Source organism: Aythya marila (assembly GCF_965140915.1).
Source record: "Aythya marila genome assembly, chromosome: 3".
Lineage (NCBI taxonomy): Eukaryota > Metazoa > Chordata > Aves > Anseriformes > Anatidae > Aythya > Aythya marila.
In genome coordinates, this window is record NC_139044.1 from 88,393,323 (window position 1) to 88,416,721 (window position 23,399).

General features: G+C 41.6%; 1 protein-coding gene across 4 annotated transcripts in view; it reads right to left on the reverse strand.

The window, feature by feature from the left end:
* SMAP1 (small ArfGAP 1) overlaps positions 1-23,399 on the reverse strand; it is an 83,235-nt gene that overhangs the window by 54,106 nt on the left and 5,730 nt on the right. For all 4 annotated transcript variants that reach the window (XM_082756366.1, XM_082756367.1, XM_082756368.1 and 1 more), the window contains exons 2-4: positions 11,865-11,998; positions 11,079-11,164; positions 7,693-7,768 (exon numbers count right to left, since the gene is read on the reverse strand). In XM_082756366.1, the coding sequence (XP_082612492.1) occupies positions 7,693-7,768; positions 11,079-11,164; positions 11,865-11,998 (296 nt within the window). The remainder of the gene's footprint in view (positions 1-7,692; positions 7,769-11,078; positions 11,165-11,864; positions 11,999-23,399) is intronic.

The window sequence follows — 23,399 nt, forward strand, 5'->3', positions numbered from 1 at the left end:
TATTCCTTATGGAAAAGGGGAAAACAAGACACCACACGTGACTACTGCTGGGAATTCAGCTGCACACAGAAAATTCACACCTTGGCCTCTCCAAACTATTTGCTTAACCACTGTTGGGTGATGTCCAGCTCAAGGCCAGGTACTAGTTTTATGCCCAGGTGTTGACGCTGGGGTCAGTATCACTGAACTTTTTCATCGATGACCTACACAGTGGGACAAGTCCATCACCAGCAGCTCTGCAGAAGAGGACCTGGAGGTCCTGGTGAACAAGCTGGGCAGGTGTCAGCAACGCGTCCAGTTCTGGGCTCCCCAGCATAAGACAGACATGGGCTGACAGGAGCAAGTCAAGAGCTGCTAAGGTGATTAAAGGACTGGAGCATCTTTCAGGCAAAGAAAGGCTTAGCAAGTTGGGACTGTTCAGTCTGGAGGACAGAAAGCTAATGAGGAGGAAGAAATATAAGCAATGTGTACAAATACCCAGTGGCGGAGAACAAAGATGACTGAGGCAAACAGCTGCTCTGCAATTCTGTAGTTTAACTCATTCTAACAGCACGATCTTGCAAAATAGTTTTATCCCTGCCCTCAAGTCATTATCATATGGTGTTTCTGTGCTTCCTCATGTTTAGCATATTTCAAAGATGCTTTGTATCACTTGATTCACACATTTTCCATTTTGGAAAAACATTAAAAACAGCAGGGAGGTGGTGAAGTCACTGTCCCTGGGGGTGTTTAAGGAAAGGTTGGATGTGGTGCTTAGGGACATGGTTTAGTGGGTGACACAGGGGTGGTTGGACCAGGTGATCTTGGAGGGCTTTTCCAGCTGTAATGATTCTGTGATTATGGTTCTTGTAATATTGGGAGCGGAGCTGTTTTGATTTTTAAGCCACCAGTAACCTCTCCCCAAGCCAATGACTCTGAATGCTGCTCATTGCTCATTACTATAAAGCAATTGTTCACCCATTCTATCATACCCCAATTTCTCCATCTTAAATTGCCCATGCGGTATATTTTAAATCCATAATAAATTTACAACACTAATCTCCTTTAAGATAACTTTCTGGAAAATGTGTTACCACATTCTTTAAATTCACATCACATTTTATCCAGTTGCCTGATTTCAAATCTCTTAAATTATACACAGCATCTTAAAGCATGGAAAATGTAGGCCCATTATTCTTTTCTTCCCATGAACTTAAGAGTTACGTAGAACTTCTGCTGCATACATAATTCACACCCTTTCTAAAATGTAGAAACTTTGTTTATTATTCTGAGTATCATCAGTACATGATAATATATTCACACTACACGTAGTGTGAATAAGTTGTACCAGTTCATTATTTCCCCGAGGCTGAAAGTATCTGGAGGGAGCTTAAGCTGATTTACCATCCACCCTTACAGGGCAGTTTCCATAGGCATTCTGAGAAGTCGTGCTGTTTCTTCTTATATACTGTTATTAAAAACTGCAGAGATACTTGTGTTAATAGCTACACCACTCATCTTTATACACAACCAACACAGTGACCTCACTGCTTCTTTTCCTCGTTACTCATATGGCATAAGGGTCTCTGCATTTGATATAAACAAACGTTTAAACAAGCTTGTCTTTTCATAGTTTTTATTTTATATCAAAGAGAGGTGCTATTTTTGTTGTTGTTGTTGTTAGGAAATAGGATGGCTTCAAACTTGATCTCCCAAACCTCTGTGCAACTTGAATAATTTCTCCTGGCCACTGCATCTAAGAACCTGGCCTCATTATCAGCTTTCCTGCCACCTTACCAGGTGTATAGCTTTGATTACAAGTATTTGGAGCTCAATACAGAGATCATCAGTTGAGATGAATGCTCTGTTCAGAAAAAGCTTTCAAAAAGATTTTGCAGATGCAGAACGCCTTTTGCCTCTTTCCAGAGTGAACAAGTAACTTCTGCTGAAGACGAGACAAGCTACCCTTTGAGCACTTCACATTGTTGGGTATAATCACAGCACTGAATCATTCCACTTGTGACCAAAAATCAGGCAGCAACTCATGCCCGAGCACAGACACCAATCAACGCTCTTTCAGGAGCTCTGTTCAGACCTTTAGCAAGCCCAGGGCTCTGACTTTTCACAACACCTTCCCTTCAACGAGAGCAAATTCCACCCACTACTGCCACCTCAGACATCATTCCACATACTGGCGACAAACCTACTAAAGGCTAAGCAGAAATTATATATAAATATTAAGTACAGCAGCAGCTTTGGTATCAGATAAATTGTTTAGCAATGATAGAAACACAACACGCATTCATATTCCTATACAACTAGGAACCACCTACCTATTATTCGAGCAGATAATGCATATCTATTTCTTAGGATAACAGTATGGAGGGGAAGCAATCGAGTCTTAGTTTTCACGTTTAGTTATTACAGTTACTAATATTGTAAGTCTAATCTCTGAACTTCTTCCAGGCTAGAAATTGATCTCTAAAAGCACTCTCCCCATTTCCACTTCTGTTTTCAAGTAATTTGTCTTTGGTTGGTTAGAGAATTAAGGGAAAGAAACAAGGCCAAAAAGTGCACTTGACAAATAAGGGCTTTGTCTTGATAGTCACAAAAATGAGTTAATACTTGGAAATGTGCTCTACTTCACTGAGAAAACTGGCCTAACATTTGTTGTGATGTTCTGAAGAGATTCCTGAGAACACTCCTCAGCCTGCATTCAAACTAAGCTGCTCCAGTTGCAAACCAATCTGCTTTCAGCGCCATACAAGTGTTTCAAAAGAATCAAAAATTATGATAGTTCAACTAAAAATACCATTAGCTGTAAATACACTGTTTTCTTTTTTTCAGCCTCTATCCTAAGTTTTATTGATGAACTGCATACAACCCATTTTCAACTCATTGAACATCTTACATCATCAGGCGGCGTTACAAAGCCTACGGCAAATGTTGTTTCTGCAATACAGAGAACAAATTTCATACGAGCTGGGAAAAAGAACCCGACCTCAAAGTCGAGAATAGCTGTATCTGCCACAGCTTCAACAATGAAAATATCACCAGAAGAAATTTATAATAATAATAATAATCGCCTTGCACAATCACATAGGCTGGACAACTACAGGCTGCATCTGGAAGTCTTAACAACCAAAGTTTCTTTTTCTGGCTCTTCATCACTGCCTGCATCCACGGCTTTCTTGGAAGTAGCAGGAATTGGTATGAGGAAGTAAGAGAATATTAAATAATCCAGAAAGATATCAATATGTACCAGAAAAAAAATAAGAATAATAAAAGAGTATAGTCAAAAATACAGAAACAGAAGAATTATCTGCACTTGTACTAAAGTCTGGTGGGAGGAATACAGTAGAAAAGCCCAACCAGAAAAAAAAAAAAAAAAAAGACTGAAAATCAAGGGAATTAAAACAGTCAGCTGCCTTCTCTGTACGGTATTTTTCCCATTTAGGAACCCCCTTTCATACCCAACTTTAGAGCTAAGTATGCTCTGCTGTAACAGGGAACAGCCCTCAAAAATAGTAAGGCAGTTTATTCTCCTAAAAATAATGACAGTTTTATACTACGTTCTCTTGGAATACGTTGTGTCTCTGACTAGGCTTACATCTGCTCCACTTCTATTTACTGCAACAAGTCTGGCGAAGTCCTCCAAGTCATTAATTTAAGCAGACAAGTTCAGATTTTTGTGGAAAGGTGTTTGTGTAACTGTAAGCTGTGCTCGTCTAAGAACGCTCCAGGAAAAAATAAAAGAGCATAAAGAGTTTAATGAGAGCCTACAGCAAACAACAGATTTACTAAGCAACAGTCTTTACAACTGAAGGAGAAACTACTCTGCATGCTTTACCCTTCATATCTCAGATTGTTCTGTACAGCAAAACCACAGTATGAGTACAGAAGGATTTGCCTTTGCTTTGTAGTGAAACTCAGGTGCAAGTCTAAAGTGGAATGATATTCTTGAACAGCTTCATATCAGCACCCACCTAAGGAAGAGCTTTAACATGCAAAATTACCTCACACCACCTGACCTCTGGTAAGTATCTGTAGTTAATTACAGAAGCCATGCAAGCCCTCAGTTGCTGTGTACAAGCTTTTGGGGTAAATCAAGTCGAATACCACAGCACAGTGCACAGCAAGTTGTTCACATGACTGTCTTAGATGCATCACATTCATAAAGACCCCGATCCTTTGGCTATGTGAAGTTTGTTTTAACAGATTCCACATTGCACGTGGCATCCTTTACAGCTTACGTATTGCTCAAAAACTTGGGGGCTTGGCAGAAAAGACTTAGGTGGACAGTATTATGTTGGAAGTATTTTAAATTAGTCAAATTGTTAACAATTACTGCTGCTCTCAAAGTGATTATTCAATAAGCAAAAAAAGTTCCTACTGTCAAATCCGACAGTATTCATACAAAGATAACATATTCCTAAGTAACATAATCAGCTTCACTTGTTTCTATCTGTATTATTCCTCAAGTTTTAGAATTCAAACATGAAGTCCTGCATGTTTCAAATTTCCATCACAACAAAGCAAACCAGGAAGGCAGCCGGTCAGATGGACGCTCGGCTTCCTTAAGCAACTGGCCTTTCAAAATCTTGACAAACCAAGGTCTCACCACAGTAGGGCTATGAAGTACTTCCTGAGAAAGGAAGTGGTAATCTTTTATACCAGCGTGACTAATTAATGTTGAAAGAGAAATATGATGGGCACCGGCCTGAGAAATCCTACTTCTGTCACAGGCTATGCTGCTTACATGGAATATGCTTTGATAATAAGGATACATTTTTCTGAATACAATAAATACCATACAGCTGTCTTGACAATTTAGTCTCAGTCAGAATCCTACAACTGTATCTAGACATTTACAGATCATTACAACAGTAACGATTCCTCAAAGAGCTGACACACATTAAGTTACTCTGAAATTCCCAGTCTTTGGGCTGGCTCAATGATAATTGCTTTTGCAAATGAAAACCACCTGCCTTAAAGGATTCCTGAGGATTACGTCTCCCTAAACTACACCTTAACTTCAAAAAAAGATGCTCTTGCTTATAAAGCTTGAATTGAATTTGGCTGTGTGGAGCTTACAGAAGTTACTGCCTCCTTCCATGCTTGTTGGTCATACCTTGCCCTCTGAGCAGATGCTTGAAAAAGCAGGAAAGGAAAAAAGGAAAAAAAAAAAACCTCAGTTGTGCAAACTCAGCACCATGTCATATGCACCCAGTCTATCTGAGGATGCTTCCATGGGGCACAAAAAATAAAACAGTTTGCCTCATAGCAGGCTTATTTATTCATAGTTTTGTTGTTCTTGTTTTCCACCGATCAGAATAAAACAAAGTCAAATAGTGCAACATTAGCAGAAGCTAAACAGAAAAAAAATATATACATATATGAGAAGAGTCATTAAATTTTTCATATTTGCTTATTTTTGGCCTGCGTGTTTGATGGCAGTACAAGTCTGGCCACTAGAGAAATTTTTTATTATAGTCAGGGTCTCTCAAAACTCAATTTAGTACTACACCAGTCTTCTTGTCAGAAAAAACACCTCATGTAATTAACATTTTGATACAAGAATCCTGATAACCACAGCAGCAAGAAGGGAGCCCTGACACTTAGACTCCTGACTCCACCAGACAGAATACATTAACACAGACACTGTGCTGTTAACAAACTTGAAAAGCTTCTGATCTTGCCAAAACTTATCTTTGAAAAATTGTGTATGGTTTTGAACAGATTCTCTTAAAATGTACAATTTTTACGCTGCTTGAAGCTTTTATCACAAGCACCTTTAACGGTGAATCAAATCCAGGGAAGTCCCTTGAAGTTTTAAACACCACTTCAGCAAAATCACTTGATTAAGGAAAGCAGCCCTGAAGGTCTAGCTAACCGATTTTTGCACTTGTTTTACCTGCTCAAACCCAGAAGAGGCTCCTTGTACCAGATGACAATACACATATGCATCTCCAAATTAAACTGTTCACAACCAACAGCTCCTGAGAGTGATACTGATAAAAGGCTCTCCAGGAGGAGAAAAGAAGTGCATCAGACATGCAGAATATGAAGGCCCACCTTCAGTTCACCTTTTCTTCCTCTTCCCTGTCAGTCCAAAAGCCCACAAAGAGGTGATCACAGAATACCAGGCACACAAACACAAGCGTGCACAAGCTGGACTGGGATCAGAGCCAAGCAGAGCAACTGAAAACAAGCAGCCGACCAGGATGGCAGGCACTGCACTAGTTCAGGGAATCTGTGTGCTTTTAGGACTTTGCTACTACAGTAGCAAAAAATTGCCTACCTCAAACCCAATGTCTGATGGCCCTGAAGAAAAGCAGGTAGATACGAGTGTGCAGGATTTGTCTGTTTGTTAAAGTATTTCATAATCAGATTTTGGTCCTAATCAGAAAAATTACGCAATTTATACTAGTCAAGGAAAGAAAAGTCCAGGTAGGAAGAAATAAAATGCTGTTCCCTACTCAGCAGTAACGTGAATCTCTCCAGCTTACCTGGGTTCTATTCTCAATGCTATGTTAAAAACGGTTTATATTAGTTTGCAGTATTACAAGCAAAATCTGATTACTCATTCAAATCTACTAAAGCAGCAGTAGACTACTATACCAGACACATAGGCTTTGTGCTTAAAAGTACGTTGCGAGTCTTTTGAGCTTTTTATACTAGTTTCAACTGATTGTTGCTATTTTCTACTTTGTAATTAAAATAACAGAGGTAGCTAACAGTAATTCAAGAGGTAAAATATAAATTGTGGTTTAAGTGAAGCGACTTTTCCCCTACTGCAATAATGCTTGATGAAATTCACTTCTCTGACTTCCACATTTTTCTAAATTTTCTAAAATAAGAACATCTTTTGAAGACCCATTTTTTCAAACAGCAAAGGCAGCATAAATTCGCAGTCTACTCCCATCCTTAGGCTCATTTTGACAAAGTTCACTGCCTAGTCAGATGGACTAGTAAGTTTTTTTTGTGTTAGGCCATACTTAAATAATGTAGATATACGGGAGTTTAAGTATACATATACCTATACAAAAAATGAGATGTATAAACTAGATTGTACACCCCATGAACTGCTTTATCAAGAAAACAAATGAATTCTGAATTTCAGTAAGGACTGATATTCTCAAAACTGCTTTGCAAGGAAATCTCTCACCAGCTTACTCTGGTGAATGTATGACTATTTCATTTTTTATTGGCTTATTACTCATTTGCTATTACAGTGCACCTCACTGGAAGCAAGGTTCTAACATTTTGGCAGAGCAACAAAACCCTCATAAAAGGGACCCAAAACACCTTAGGACCTCTCATCGAGATATTACAGAGAAAGAGGAAAACCAAGGTATGCAGGAACAGTAATTCTGTTTTATTTCTATGACAGAAAAAGATACTCAGAAAGGACTCAAAAGTATACTGTTAAAGAACTATCCATCACTGAAAGAACAAAACACCACAATATAAAAGGCTTGAAGAAAGTTATTACAATCCACCAGTTTGCTGTTAAAAATGCAATAGACAATGCATGTTGTACTTACAAAATCTAGGAATAGATTTCAACAGATAAAAGAAAGCATTTAGCTCTGTATCAAAAAGTTTTCTACTGTGAAAGACATTTTAACGTGTGTAATGTTTTCTACATTTCTCTCATATAGCTCTCAAGTAAGAAAAGTGACACAATTATTGGTGAAACTGTTTACTTACATTGAAGGTGTTTACTGCATTTTTATCATAATACTTCTTCTTTTCATACTTGTCCCTGATGAAGAATTCCACGGCTCTGGAAACAGCTAGATTAAGGAAAATACGCATTCCGATAAATAGCAACAGTAAGTTAAATGGCTGACAGGTTATTCAAATTAAAGAACTGCAGATTTTGTTCCAAACCATTTTGTCATTTTAAAACAATTGAACAGAAACTACTCTGCACAGATCAATTGCTATTGTATTGTCCAAAAAGAGCTGCTTTTTACTGCAGAAAAGTAGTCATTTTCACCTCTTAATGAAGTATCAGAAAGATATACTAGAAGTAACCCAGCGTTCCACAGTTACGATATTTGCACTTTGTATTTATAAGCTGCAGAACTGTAGCACTGCAAATACTTGCAAAGGTACTTGCAGTAAATACAGTAAATAATTAAAGGATCATTTATCATCGTAACTTGGAAAAAACGCTCTCTGTTCAGAAAAAAAGGTGAGATGTATGTACCTGTTTCTTGATTTGCACAAATTCTAGCATACATCGAAAGCTGATCATAAAAAGTCCTCTGGGATCAGCAAGTCCTCTATAAGAATATTCCACTACAACAAACATCTCTGTGGAAGGGAAAGAAAACTAAAGCAGTGATAAAAAGGTATTGAACCACAGGTGGAAATAACAGCAAGCATCCTAACAAGGAAGACCAGAACAGACAACTTGCTAGCTCGAACACAGGAAGGACAATAGTTATTTTCTTCAAGTATTATCTCAGCTTAATAAAGCAGCTCATCCAAAGCAGAGTAAATACTTGAATTTTAGTAAAGCTGACTCTCTGGTATCTATAGAATAAATTTTAAATTTTTACTTATCTATTTGGCAATATGATTATCCATTCAGAAATCAAGATTTCAGCTGTGAAAGCTGAGGTTCATTGCATCTTTAATTCCCGTACCATTTTTTCGTCAATCAAGGGAAAGGTACCTTAGTTCCCAGTACTCTTTTGTATCTCTTAAGATTAGCACTGAGCTCAGAGCACTCAGTTACTTCCTTTCACACATCAAGTTTTATATTCAACAATAATACTTAGTTTCAAAGGCAGGCAAGTGTCACCTAAACACTTGCCTCATAAAAAAGCTGCAAAAAGAAAACATTACTTTCTTTCTCTTTTCAAATGTATCTACATTCTAAAGGGTATCTCGAGCTCTTTAAAATATGAGTTCCAAGCTATACATATGTTGTTCTTTATACATAGAATCATAGAATATCCTGAGTTGGAAGGGACCCTTAAGGATCATCAAGTCCAACTCTTGACACCGCACAGGTCTACCCAAAAGTTCAGACCATACATACCAAACACTGTGAAGTTTTTAGATTTCAGAAGGTTTACTTTTTCAGGATGCTATTACACTGGGGTATGAACTGGTGCATTTTGAAAGATACCACTTTATTCAAGATAACCCACGTTAATGTATGCCAAGTTTTGAATGATGTCTCCCCTTACGTCAGGAACCCACCGTGTCCTTGTTAGCACAGTAATTTAATGCAGCCTCAACAGATGCCAAAACTGTTTTAAGAGACAAGTAAAACAAAGGGGGGAAATTAATTTACTCTTAGAACAAAACTGCTTTCAAACAGTAAACTAATGTTCACATCAAGAAGATCCTCAAAGCCAGCTTCCAGGCCAGAGGACCCCTGTCAGGTACAAGAGAAAATGAAAATGCTCAGAAAGGTCAGTCTTGTGATCGGGTCTTGTGATTGGGGGACCTTTATCAGGAGACTTTGGGCAGATTCCAACCCTGCAAGCTTCTCCATTTCTCCATTCATCTACCCAGAAAGTAGAAGAATGTACATTATAGTGCTACAAGAAATTAAACGCTAAGATAAAATAATATATAAAAAAACGATCACTGTAAGGCAAAGGGTTTTCACAGCTCATCCAAAAGCTGCTTCAGAATATTAAGAATATTCACAACCAGAATACTTTCGAGACCATAATGATTTTGTACTGATACAAAAGGTCAAAAAGATGGCAAAAAAGTTCATATCACAGCAGTTATTACCAATGTTGAGCAGCTAAGAAGCTGCCAAAATTGAGGGAGAAGAGAATTAAAACAGAAAACAGTCATCATTTTTCCTAGCACCGTATTTTTAATGAGAGGACATATGCAATTAAATAAATTCAGTTTACCAACTCAACCAGTTAGAAACTGACAAAAGACTATATAATTATCTCGAGGTATACACTGACTTTTGATTAAGTTTTAACCTAAGTATTACAGCTGGGACACTACAGTACTATGTGGTTCCAGTTGTGTTTTTTTTTTTTTTCCCTTAAACTTATGTACATATAATGCAAAACCTACTGGAATGTCAAGAAACACATTTTTTTTTCCCCAAGTGCTCATTAAAATGAAGAGTGTTACCCTTCAAAAAAATCTTCAGCACATTACATATCAAGCATAGTATCTAATAAACAGAAGAACCAAGATCACTTTGGGATATAGAAAAAGAAAATTCAGTTCCAATTACAGCTAAGTCAGTTTATCAGCCTCTATAGCCTGTGTCAGGTTGAGAGAGCTGGGAAAAGATTCAGCTCACTTAACAGTAAGTGTTTAGTATCTCATTACAGTTAAGAGTTCCAGTAAGATCAGGTGAAGCAAATCCTACCTGCAGAGTGCCATCAGTAAATCAGAGGCTAATACAAACCTAGGTTAATGCTACTATAAATTATCCAAAGGATTCAGTACATTCCAGAAAGCTAATTTTTGAGTAAAGCCATCCCATCAGTGGCAGACAATTTTTCCTCCAACCCTCCCCTTCCAGGTACCTGGTGACAAACAGGCACCAACACAAATGGCAGCTCTCAGAGATGTTTGGTTTATTCAGATATTCCCATACTTATCATCTATGCTCACGTCATAGTCATAGACTGCACACACTCGAACTTCAGAAAACTGAACTATACTTAATCTAGAGGAAGAAATCTGTACTTCACTTTCCATAGGATCCAATGACTTATTTTTCTCTACTGTTCAGCTCATTATTTCCTGTTCAAATGCTTCTAACTTCAGCTGGCAGTTATTCAAGATAGGGACAGAATCAAGAGCTCTTTGGTATCACTCTTAACTTCTTACATACATGGACTTTATGAAGTCACTTCTTTTGACAGTAAAAATAAATGGGGCTTGCCAAATCTCATTACAAAGTAGATTTGCTATAACCGAAGTAATTTAAACCTTTTCTGAACCGTACCCAACTTCCACTGCTACTTCTTACACAACAGTATCAACAAAATAACGAGATGCCAAAAGCAGATTTTTGTTGAAATAGTACTAATTTCTATATAGCATTTAAAGTCATTTCAATGTGAAAACTAAAGCAAAAAGGATACTGATCTGTTTGAGGTCTTCTGAAGTTCTCTGGGAGGTTAGCTTCATAGAGTAGTCTTGCTTTAGTATTTCCCATTTCCTGCATGCACTAAGGAAAAGTGATAGAAAACAGTTAGTTCTTGACCATTTATACTTCAAATCATGATGGTCAGAATGCTAAGGGTGTGCTTAAATGATGCTGTAGGTTTTGAAGAACTCAGATGTCCCAAATTTATAGCACTTAACAAGCTTCAGCTTCTCAAACTCATTCAGCATAATAAAGATTCATGTGAACATGAGTATTTCTGATCCCTTGCTCTAGTAATTCAAGTTGTGTACCAAGATTATATATAAAAAAAAAGGTTTAAATAATACATTAGGTATTTGTGAATAGATTGTAGCTGACTACAATCTGTTCAATCCTATGGAATGAAACCTAAAAAATTGCTTGCAATATCTATAAAGGACACAGTCTCTTTACAATGAATCAGAAGAGCTAGAGAGTACATTCAATATTTTATTTATATAGAAACACATTTGAAAGATTCGAGGATAAAGGAAAGTAGAATAAATACTCTTAAGTACACCTCCTCAAAACTGGAGGCATCTTTCTTTGATTCTGTAGCTTTTCTGTGCACATAGGGATATTAAGTTACCTTGCCAGACAGTTAAAGTTGCCCTTAAACATTTGAAAATCACAGTAGCTCTCCTGTCTCTGTACTTTGACTGTAAAACATTCATGATAAACTCAATCATTCAAAAAGGATTCCTTGAATTCCTTCCAATTTGAAAACATTCTAATATTTTACCTGTATTTGTTCTGGTGTCCACTGGTCCAGGTTGACAGATTTGACCCTTGATATATGGACCCCAAGATTTCGATGTATTCCAGCACATCTGATGCAAATGAAAACACCAGTGTTCCAGGAAGCCCATCTTGGACCTAAAGGAAATAGGGAAATACATGAGTTATTCTCAAAATTCCATATACTGTGACAATCTTCTTTGGCATGACTCTGTTCTCTCCAATTAAAAGCCACCTAAGACACGCACCTGTACCAAACTTGAAATAAAATGCAGAGCAATCATATATGAATGCACCAAATCCTTTGATACCTCACATATGCAACAGTAGCGTACAAGCTTTTGGGGAATGATTATACAGAGATTTACACAGCCAAATGATCAAAATACCCAAGACAAAGTACAGTAGAAAATGAAATATGTTCAGTCCCCTTGATGCCTGAACTACTTAACGAGGTGCCATTCACAGCCCGATGAATTTTCCTATAGAATCAAGATGATTTATGAACTTTATCACTGTTAATGCAGCTGAGAAACATGTTGACACAGACCTAATATACACTGACCTGAAATCTCACAGACACTTGGGATATTTGGGACTGCAGTAACTTCGAGTCAAATGCCCTTTAATGTTCTCTCTAACGTTTTTATAAATGATCTGGATGCAGGACTCAAACCCATACTAAGTAGGTTCACAGATGATACTGAACTGGGAGGAACTGTTGACTTTCTTGAGGGTGGAGATGCCTTGCAGAGAGATCTTGAGACAAATTAGAGGGCTGGGCAATCATCAAGCACCTGAAGTTGAATGAGAGCAAGTCCAAGTGTCCAATTCTGCACCTGGATGAGAGAGCAGCCCTGCAGAAAGGGATCTGGGGGGTTCTGGTCAACAGCAAACTGAATGCGGGTCAGCAGCGTGCCCTGGTAGCCAAAAGGGCCAACCATGTCCTGGGGTAATTCCGTGTCTCTCACTTTCGTTGTTTTACTCCAACTCTGAACACCGCCAGTATTAAAGGCAGTGTTTTAAACTCCATCTAGTTCTGAACTCTACACAATTAAAGCGATCAAATAATTAACACCCAGAAGCAAAGAAGACACACACTGAAGAGCTGGAGCTTGTTTGGAGCAATCACTTTCCCTTCTGTAGGACAGATGGGCACCCAGCCCATTACCATAACTGCAGCAGTTTGCATTACAACACTAACACACTGTTAACATACACCGGGCCCTGGCTTTACTGCGAGAGGTGTTCCTCTTACTAGCTACAGCAGGAGTAGCCACTCTGCTTTTAATTTGTCTTGCTCATGACCTTAACAAGTCAGACCCCTGATGTCCAGCGCTTGACCTTTAAGACCAAAGTGATTAAGGTGACTGGCAGTTTTACAAAGAAGTGCTACGATGATAAAATTAGATTTCAGGGGTCAGGAGAGCTAACCATTACTCACTGAAACTAATGCTGCACAAACTACACTTCTACAGAAGTACTCACCAGGTACGAACTAACAGTCAAACTATTTGTGATATACATCTGAAAAGAGCTCAAAACCTAGCAGCCTCCTGACCTGCCGTTCTCCCCATAAAATACTCCATACACAAAGCACCCTATTCAGTCAGTCCATATAGTGCATAGGGTGTGCAGGCTGCTGGCATCCAGAAACCAAGTTTCAGCTGAAATTATGCACCATATGCACCAGATGAAACATATTACAAATACTCCATTGTGGTTAACGTACCTTAGCTTGTGCAGCTGCTGAATGTAGCCAAGATGGTTTAAAACAACTACAGCAAGGTCTTGTGCACCCAACAGCTTGTCCAGTTTTAGGTCACCTATCTAGTTTATTCCTCAGATTTCTCTCAGTTATAGTCCCCATATACATCAACAGGGCAAGACTGGGATGAGGTTTCAACATGACCAAAATCTATTTTAACAAACGAGGAGGGAGACTGCTAACTTGGTAGTTTAATAGCTTAGCTTAGAATTGCTAACAAACAGTAAGATCATAATACGTAACAGCTATTCTTCTCCTGGAGAGGAATGGTTTTGTTTTTTTCCCAGAAGCTCAAAGTTCATTAATTTTTACTTATTTCTGAATAACTCAGGGAAATAAAACTTCACTGAGCAACAGAGTAACAAACTGAGCAGTGGCATAAAACTAATAAACCTGAGGCCAGACCAAAATGCATATATGTAATCCCTGAATTTATTTCAGACTAATGACAATGTGCAGTATTAAATATTTCAAATAAGAAGTAATTAATGCAAATCAATTGTGTCACAGTAAACAGTAGAAAAGAGAAGTTTTAAAATAATTTGTCTGTATGGGCACCAAAACACTTGCTGTACGTGCAGTAGGGCAGTCTGAACAAAAAGAACCACTCCGACTGTGTGCTTTATGCCACTGAGCTTTGCTCAACTTTGCCAGAAAGTTGGCAGCCTGCAAACCTTTCCGTGTCAGAGACATTCAAGGTTAAATTGTACTGATTCAATAAACAATTTACAAATTTAGAAAAGTAAGCTAGTTTATCTGCTGTACATATTCTGCTACTGACATAAGAAAACAGGCGTTTGGCTTCAGCAATGGAGACTGAACATTAGGAAAGTCGATGACTGCTAATTGATGTTATCTAAAACACCTCCACATGGCAGTAACAAAGATACCTCACCTCTCAAGAACTGCAACTCCAGCTGGCCAACATTAGTAGGAAATGTTGTCTGGTACGAGTTTTAACACAATAGTTAATTTTACTCTTTTGAAAGCCATTTAATACAAGCTTCTTACTGGAACGGCTGGGCTGAACTTCACCAACTTTCTATGCTGCTGCTATCGGGGTACCATTTCTGATACCAAATCCACTTCAAATACCTTCTGCCGTTTAAGATACAGTTAACTACTTAAAAATATCTTCCGCCTCTTTCATCACGGCTAAAGACAAGACAGGTAGAAAAGCCACAAGATTTTTAGTGCAACGTGCTTATGGTGGCCTCTTCCAGCAGTCCATGAAGCCTCTCAAACACTATCTGGGTACACCCAGGAAAACACTTCACTAATCCAAAGGCAGACTGCTGCTTCAAAGATGAGAACTATTTGTTTCATTTAAACTTTTCCTCTTCTATGTTGTCTCCTGATTAGACTTAAGTTTACCTTTCAGTTCTTACTAGGTAGTTAGGTAAGGCCAGCTGCTACCTGCTATTTTCTAAGACAAGGTTTTGAATGCACTAGGTTATTCTTGTGAACATTTGGCAGTCTTTGTTAGGACAGTCTGACATTAGCAATTAACCATTACAATAACCAGTACCAAATACAACCACACGTGGTTTATCGTGCAGATTTAGTTGTGTTTGTAGCTGCCATTCAGTTACCTTCTGAAGAAGCAGAACGGGGACAAAATTTCAATTTGAAATTTAAGCTTCACAAACTTCATAAAACCCAGACAGAAACTTGTATTTGCGATGTTACACATTCACATAAATTAATTTGGATTCCTGGATGCTAACTGGAGAAAAGCAAGCAACGTTTCCCCGGGGCTGGCTGTGGCTGGGCCAGCCAGCTTTCTCTGGGCCACATCCTGCACTGTGCCACTGCACCCAGCAGGAAAAGCCCCAGGAGAGGAGGAGGAAGAGGGGACAGATGTGGTTACGGGGCCCTGCCTTCCAGGAAGCAGCCAAACTGCTGCCTGCCGATGGGAAGCACTGAATGAACTCCTCGGTTTCCCTTGTGCACAGGGCTTTTTCCTTTCCTTATTCAGCTGCCAGTGTCTCAACCCTCAAGTCTGTTCGCCCTCCTGTTTTCTCCCCATTTCACAGGAGAGGGGAGTGAGAGCTCGGGTGCACATTTGGCTGGTCACCGGGGTCAGCCACAGCCAGATTCACTGGCATCCAGGAATGGGGTCGGGTTGGGATCAGAAACTAGAATTTAACCAGATGCACAGAAACACCACTGACTGCGACGTACTTAAAGTATTTAAGTAGTCTTTTATTAGAGACCATTTGGACTTTTAGAATGAAATTAGTACAGCCACAGGGCTCCACATTGCCCAACACGTCTCAAGTGTTCTTGCTAGAAATTGCCAAGTAACTTGGGAATTTCAGAAACAAACTGGGGAGCCTTTCCCCCCCCCCTTTTCCAGTAAACACCCATGCCCCTACAGTTACTGCACAAAACTTCTCCCTACTTGCAAAAACATCCACAGCTCCCAAAAGATGAGAATATTTCAACATCAGAATTCAGCTGCTTTAAACCTAAGCAATAAAGCGCCTGAAAGCCACCGACAATTTTAAACACAAATCTTCACATAAGTTGATTTTCGTCCAATTTTTAAGCTGCTGAAGTGATCTGTCTTCACACAACGCATATTCTAAGATGATTTCAAAGTATGAATTTTGTGAAAAATAGCCATCATTTTCATGTGTTTTTCTGTTGAACCAGATGCTTTCCCCGAACAGCTTTCAAAGATCTTCCCACTTTTCCCTTTCCAGGGCATGATTTCTGATGGTATGTTTCTCCTCCGTGTTATTTAAACTGGACGAGTTCCAGCGCATCACAAGAGGTACCGTGGGCCGAGGTCCATCAGCTCCTGCAGGTCCAAAGTCGAAGTACAGCTACACGCTTAGCCAAGGCTAGGGCAGGAGCACTTCCCACACAGATATATTAAAAAATAAAATAAAATCTAGAAGGAAAGAAGGCAAATATTACAGGTAACAGAGCACTAACTCCTGTGCATCTCAAAATAGTCCACAGCAAACTTCTCCAGGCCAGCATCATCCATGTCTTCTGCCAGACTCCAGCTCCGTGGCTCTTCCCTTTGCTCCAATGTCACCGACTACGAGTACGCTGCTCTGCCTCCAGAGCACAGCTGGCTGACAGACTGCATTTGTCAAATAACTGGCTCCATCTTGTGGAATAGAGAATTAACTGCAAGGAGATTTACACAGCTGATGGTCACCAGCCAGTTCCTGAAGAGTCACTTCTTCTGCCAAAGCTTCACCAAAGGCTGGGTGGCTGCACCACGTCAGCGTGCTCGTGCAGTGCTCTCTCCGTGACTTCCCCACACAATTTGGGCCGTGTAAGTGCTCTGCTACTCCAGACTTCAATGAAGTTATCCATGAACATTTTCCAGAAGCATTATGTATCAGATATACCAAAACAGAAAAATATGTAAGCAGCAGTTGTGTTTTGTGTGGTTCAACAAGCAGCACCACTAACACTAGAGTCCTGCCTCCACTGGCCACACGGGGAAGAAGAAAAATACGAGGCAGAACCACAGAGACTCCTATCAGTTCCTCCCCTCAAGGCAACGCACTCGAGACAGGGATTAAATCAAGATGAGACTAAAATGCTCAAAAGCAGCACTAGTACTGTCACACACGTTCAGTATTTCCCTGCTCTTTCAGAGACTCTCTTACCAGCCTCACTGGAAGCTGCTCAGATCCCCTGAAAGAAGAACCCCATCCACCACCTCCTACCACGTACGGTTCAGGCTCTCACACACACAACACAAAACACGCACACAAAAAGCACCCCAGAACCAAAAAATAATGCAACTACAATCTTAATCATGCCTATTCAATCAGTTAAGTGTTCAAGTCAGGAAGAAGAAGCCGTGAAGAAATACATCGGATTTTGTGAATTAAGGACCGGATCTCAGAAAGAGCAAAAATCTTGAGGATCTTACACAAAGGCCTTTACGCAAGGGAAATTGTGCAAGAACCACAACACATGAATCTTTACTCTTGAATAAAGACTTCTTCGAGGACCTTGAACCTTTAGTCCTTACAAACTGAAGATATAGGACTATTTACCTACCACCTGCTGCACTGGGTTAGTTCCTGATTAAAAGGAACAAACAGCCTGAAGCAATCTTGTGTCACAGTACGCTCATTCTTCTGCCTTTCCCCACAGTAAGCTCTTTCTTCTCCAGTGCAGCAGAGGCTTCCCTGCTTTACCTTTATACTCAAAGGCTAAGAAAATCATGTGAGTGCACTCTTCTTGTTCTTTTCAGATGTGAAGGCATCCAGCAAAAAGCTCTTTTATATCGAAAAAAAAAAAAAGGTGACAGAAGTCTGTAGCTTAAACAGATCTGCAGAACCACAGAACGGGTTGTTCCAAGTCGTTATGAGAAATCTCTCGTAGCTGGCTTAGTAATAAGCCTGTACTTTGACAGTTGTGTCAAACATGACACTTGGGACGTTCAGTGACCAAGTAGGAAAGAGGACCAAAGGCAGATTTACAACAGGTTTCACTGAAGCTCAGTCCTGATCACGAGACTCTTCCTCTATCAGGAAAAGGAGAGGTCACGTCACCATTTCCAGCAGGCTACATACAATTACCAGCAAACTATGTAAACATCTCGTGGTGTTATCACACCAGTTACCTTCTCTCATCCACGTGCAAGGCAGAGCTGCTTCTGCCACGGGACAGGTTCAGGTCTGAGGGTGGATCCAGTCCTTAGTTTATGCCTCCCTTAGACCTTGCTATTCTCAAAGCAGGATTTGGGGTGATTTTGACACAGTCAAGGCCAGAACCTGAGAACAAACTTAAAGTTTGCTACTGCTAGCCAGAATCTGGTAAGTGGCGTAGAGCTTCAAGGACAGGATTCCCCCAAGTTTCTCTCTCCCATCTGGATAACCATTTTTCACTGAAGTCATCCACAACAACGCCCCTAAGCTTGGTTTTATTCCCAGCTCTGAAGCAGCCACGCAGCCACACAGGAAAAGTCAGTTTGTTCTTGCAATGAACAGCATTTTACTCACACCAAATTGCTACTAGATAAGAAATTTTGTAAGAGATGGAATCCAAGTATTTTGGCCTTACTGACAGCCAGTTACTAAAGGTCTGAGTTTGACTGGCTAAGACCATGAGATGTCTGCTTTTCCAAAATAAATAACAATAATAATGTCACCACAAATTAGGGAATGATTTGATGCAAACGCTAAGTTGTTTACCAAATGAAAACGCGGTATTTCCAAGTTCAGTGTGAAGTTATACACATCCATCCATCCCATACGTGGCTGGCCAGTCTTCGTGGGATATTAACAGAAAAGAGAGATCAATAATGGCTTTTGGGTTGTTTGTTCCCAAAGTATCACCAAGACTTCCTACTCATCTTATTTCTAAGATGATGATATTTAAATAAAACATGTTCCTTATTGAAACACTGTCCACAGGACACTGCCCCAGCGTTCCTCTCAGCCTCACAGGCTAGGAGCACGCCGCAGCATCCCCGTTGGAAAGGCAAAAAGGAAACCCTTTGGCATGGGAATTGTCAGCGGTGCCAACCCGGCCACGTGCAGTAAGCCAGCAATTCCAGAAATCAAATTCCAGTTTGGTTAAGGAGCAGTGCTCTGACTTCACTCGGCCTGTTTGCTTGCAAAGAGAAAAAGCACTGCTCGTGTCAGAGTTCAAGCCGCGAGAAAGAAGCGTGCGAGCTGTCATTTCCTCTGAACAGCACCTGGGGTTTTCTAAGCGGACACGGCCATGGAGCACATTGCACACTGGTAAGAGGCTTCTGGAGGTGGTCTTGACTGCAATTTTTCCCTTGTCAGCAAGGAAATACTGAAAGGCTTAATTGTTTTTAAAGTGAACAATTTATATTCCTTCTGTAATTCAAAAATAAAAGATAATTTAGGGGATAGTAAGGTCTTACAAAAGTTTTTAGAAATTGATAGCTAAGCACTGAGAGCATCGCTGATACAGCACTGATAGCACGTGGGTGTTTTAGTGGCTGCAGGGCAGTGCTTGCACAGAGCCAAGGACTCTCCTGCTCCTGGTGCTGCCCTGCCCACAAGGACACCGGGGGTGCCCCAGGAGCTGGGAGGGGACACAGGCAGGACAGGGGGCCCAGGCTGCCCAAAGAGGTGGCCCAACAGCGTTGTGCTCCTCACACAGGCTCTAACTAGATTTGTATTTCACAAGGAGAAAAAAAAAAAAAAAAAGCTCATTTTTTTTTGAAGCTTTTTCACCCCAAACATGGTTACTACTTCCTCGAGTAGTAAGACACAGAGTTGTGGCTGGAAAATACTTGTTGCAAAACATCCGTTTCTTCAGAAGCCAGGAAGAGAAACTGAATAATCCACCAAAGTAATCAGTTGCCTTTATTTTCACATACACGATTTAAATAAGTGTTTAGAGTGGCATCAAGGGTGCTCGAGAAGTATCAGCTCTCAAAATGTATTCCCAAAACTTGAAAGGATCCTCCAGCATGTAATCTGGAGCCTGGATTTCTTCTGTTGTATTCTTAAGTCTTGAAGACCAAACACACGACAATCTTTTTGCTAATAAAGCACATTTTTTGAGTAACTTTTCTTAAAGAGCAGCAACTCCATGGAAATTACAGCGAGCCAGACAAGGGGCGTTCAGCACCACTCTCAGAGGCCCTTTGCTGTGTGAGCAGAGCACCCAGGCAGATTGCTTAATAAAGGAGTGTGAAGCCTGGAGCTTAGGAAGGGATTGTGATTTTCAGAAAGGATTGTGATTTTCTGAAACACCGAAGCAGCCCTCAGCAGCTCAGTGAGCCACTAGAAAGAGCCACGTAGGTGTCGCTTGGTAATCAGACCAAAGTCTGCCTGGTGGGGGTGTCTGCGGCTTAACCAGCCCCTAGGAAGGGAGCTGAGATGCACACAGACATTTCTGCTGAAGGTCTGAAGAGTGAATGTTAAGTATGGCATTTGTTATGTTTGAAGGAACGGCTGTTTTTGCCCTTATCTAGAGGTAACAGGCAACAGAACCAATGTCCCACAGGTATTTACCCTGTTAGAGAAGTCAGATGCTACACAGAGAAGCACTGGGTTTTATTCACACCCTGGCTGTTTCTAGAAATTGTCATGGATGACAAACCCAGCTGACTTGAGCACACGGCACAAAGTTTATTTGAAATTTATTACTTGAACCCAGCTGGACTCACTGCCACACTCTGACTCCACCTGCAAGCTCTGCTGCGTTCAGGTTACGGGCAATAAATCACTTCCACCTCCTTCTGCAGGAATTCCTACAGTACTACAGCCTTTAATCCTCCTGAGGAATCCTATCAATACATCAATAGCATACAAGAGAAGCACAGCAACCAGCCACCAAACCCAGACACCAAATTCCTTTCCCCAGCCACGCCAGGAGCACGGCTCCTCCCCAACGTAGCCATTTTCTGCCAGAGAAATCAGAGCCAGGCACAGCTTCAAGGAACAGAGCCACTTTTTTCCCCAAATTACAGCTCAAAGTTAGTTGCTTGGCAACCCTGCTCCGACAAGCCTGAGCGGTGCTGCTGCTGCTCCTGCTGCTCTGGCCACGTGCAGGGTGTCAGCGCCTCCCTCGGGGCAGGCAGAGCTGCTGAAGGGCCAGGTTAAGGGAGACGCTGGGCGAGCTGACCTGGGCACTTTCTCACCTTCCTCACAGAAGTCATCTCCGCTTTTGTCAGCTGCAGGATGAGAGCTCTCCGTGCCTGGTACAGGCTCGGAGCACTGGGATGCTCTCCACGCTGCCAAGCTCTTCCTCTGCCTCAGACGGTGGCCCCACAGCACAGCAGCACCCGGCTGCTCTGGGGAGGGGACACGGAGCAGCTTGGGGTGCTTGGGGTAAGGTGGGAGCAGAGCAGGAGCTCAGCACCCGCTGCAAGCACCCTTACACCAAGCAGGAACGCCTCGACACCCGCATACATGCTTATTGCCTGCTGAAAGCAGTGAGGGATTGATGCAGGAGTGGAGGGTAAGCAAGGGTTTGCTCCATACCCTACAATCAACCACTGTAAAGAAAGATAAACATAAAATAGATAGCGAGCTTCGATCTGAATGGGTAACTTTCCACAAAGAGGGTGAAGCAGCTTTAAGTTGAGTGAAGTTGTTGAGGCAGAGCAGAGGGTATCCCTTTTAGTCACAACCCAGAGAACCAACCAGGAGTTTTAAGATCCAGGGAGATTTCTGACACCTAAAGAATTCCTTGAAGGCAATTCAACAAGTAAAGACCAGGGTGAAGAAGGCAACGGATGCCTCAGCCTTTATCTCATCACCAGGTCCCCTGCCCCATCCAACAGCAGGGCCACATTTTCTCCAGCCCTCTCTTTCCTGCTGATGTGGTTTGAGTCCCCCACGAGCACCATGGCTCATGAATGTCAGCCCTCAAGCTGCCTGAGGAAGGTATTCATTTCTCATTCCTGCTTTTGCCTGACCAGGTGGCCAGGAACAGACACCAGCACCCCTGCTGGGCTACCCTCTAGCCCTGACCCGTAAGCCCCTAAGCTCATCAGGCCCGTGCTCTGACAGAAAAGGACTTCTGGTAGCCCAGGGCTACTGTGCCTGAATTCCAGCTGTTGCAGACCCAACAGGGATACTCCAAGAACCTCAACGTGAGACTAAGATCTCACCAAACACTACCTGCTGGCAAGGCAAACTCATTAAGTCTCAGGGAATTTACTTGAGGCCGCCAGAGAGAACAAAACAAAGCACCTCGGTCAGTACTGTAGGGCTGAATCATGCTCAAATGAACCTGCGTGAGCCAGTGAGGGAAGATGCAACACCTGAGCTAAATTAACCTCTGACTACCCCAGAGTAATAGCTGCTAATTGACTCTATGAAATCCCCTCGGGAAATCCAGATTAAGGAGGGAGCCACCCCTCCAAGAAAGGTCCCTCCCTGCAAGCCTACTTGTCACATAACATGTCTAAGTGCTTCCTCTGTGTTTCTGACAAGGACTGCTTCAGGCTGCATCAACGCTGCTCTGCTGTTCATCGGGACCAAGGAGGGAAGATCTCACAGCTTCACAGCACGGGAACAGCCTCAGCTCCACGAGAGGAGATCTGGGAACAGAGCAAAGATCAACATCTGGCCTCAGCAGCGTCCTGCAGCGGCCCCTTTCTCGTGTCACCGAGGAGTGACAGGGCCACAGGTGAGGTGTGGTTAGGGGGGAGACACCGGTAGCTCCTGGCCAAGAGCTCTGGGACCTCCTGCACTGAAAGGCCAGGAGATGGGCCCACCAACACCACTGCTCCAGAAACTGCCCCACTTTTATGGTCGGCACAAAGGCAACAGCTCAGATCGCAGAGGCCCATGTTCCTGCATGTAGGGCTGCAAACCACGGTAAGGACGGCTGCAGCTGTGCAAGAGCATCAGCTACACAAGCCCTGCACTTATTTTTAAAAGTCAAAGAGAGATTTAAGCTGCGAGGGATCTGCAAAGGTCAGCTCGCCCAGCCTCCCGTCAAAACAAGGCCAACTTCAAAGCTGCACCACGCCACTTGGGGTCTCACCCCATCGAGCTCTGCCAAGCGCCGAAGAATGGGGCTTCTACAGAAACACCGCTGTGGGCTCGGGTAAAACGCCTTCAGGCAGCACGCAGAACTTCAAAAGCAGGAATAGGCATTTGCAAACAAGCCTTGTTCTATTCCAAGTTAAACAGATTTCCTGGGGCTCGTGTCAGGATATTTTTCTTTACTGAGAGTCAGGAGATAGAAACAAACCCAAACCAAGGGTAAAGAGACCACCAGTGGAGTCACCCAGCATTACAACAACCCCACTGCCCCGTTCCACCTGCTTATGGGTTATGAGCCAGTGCCACC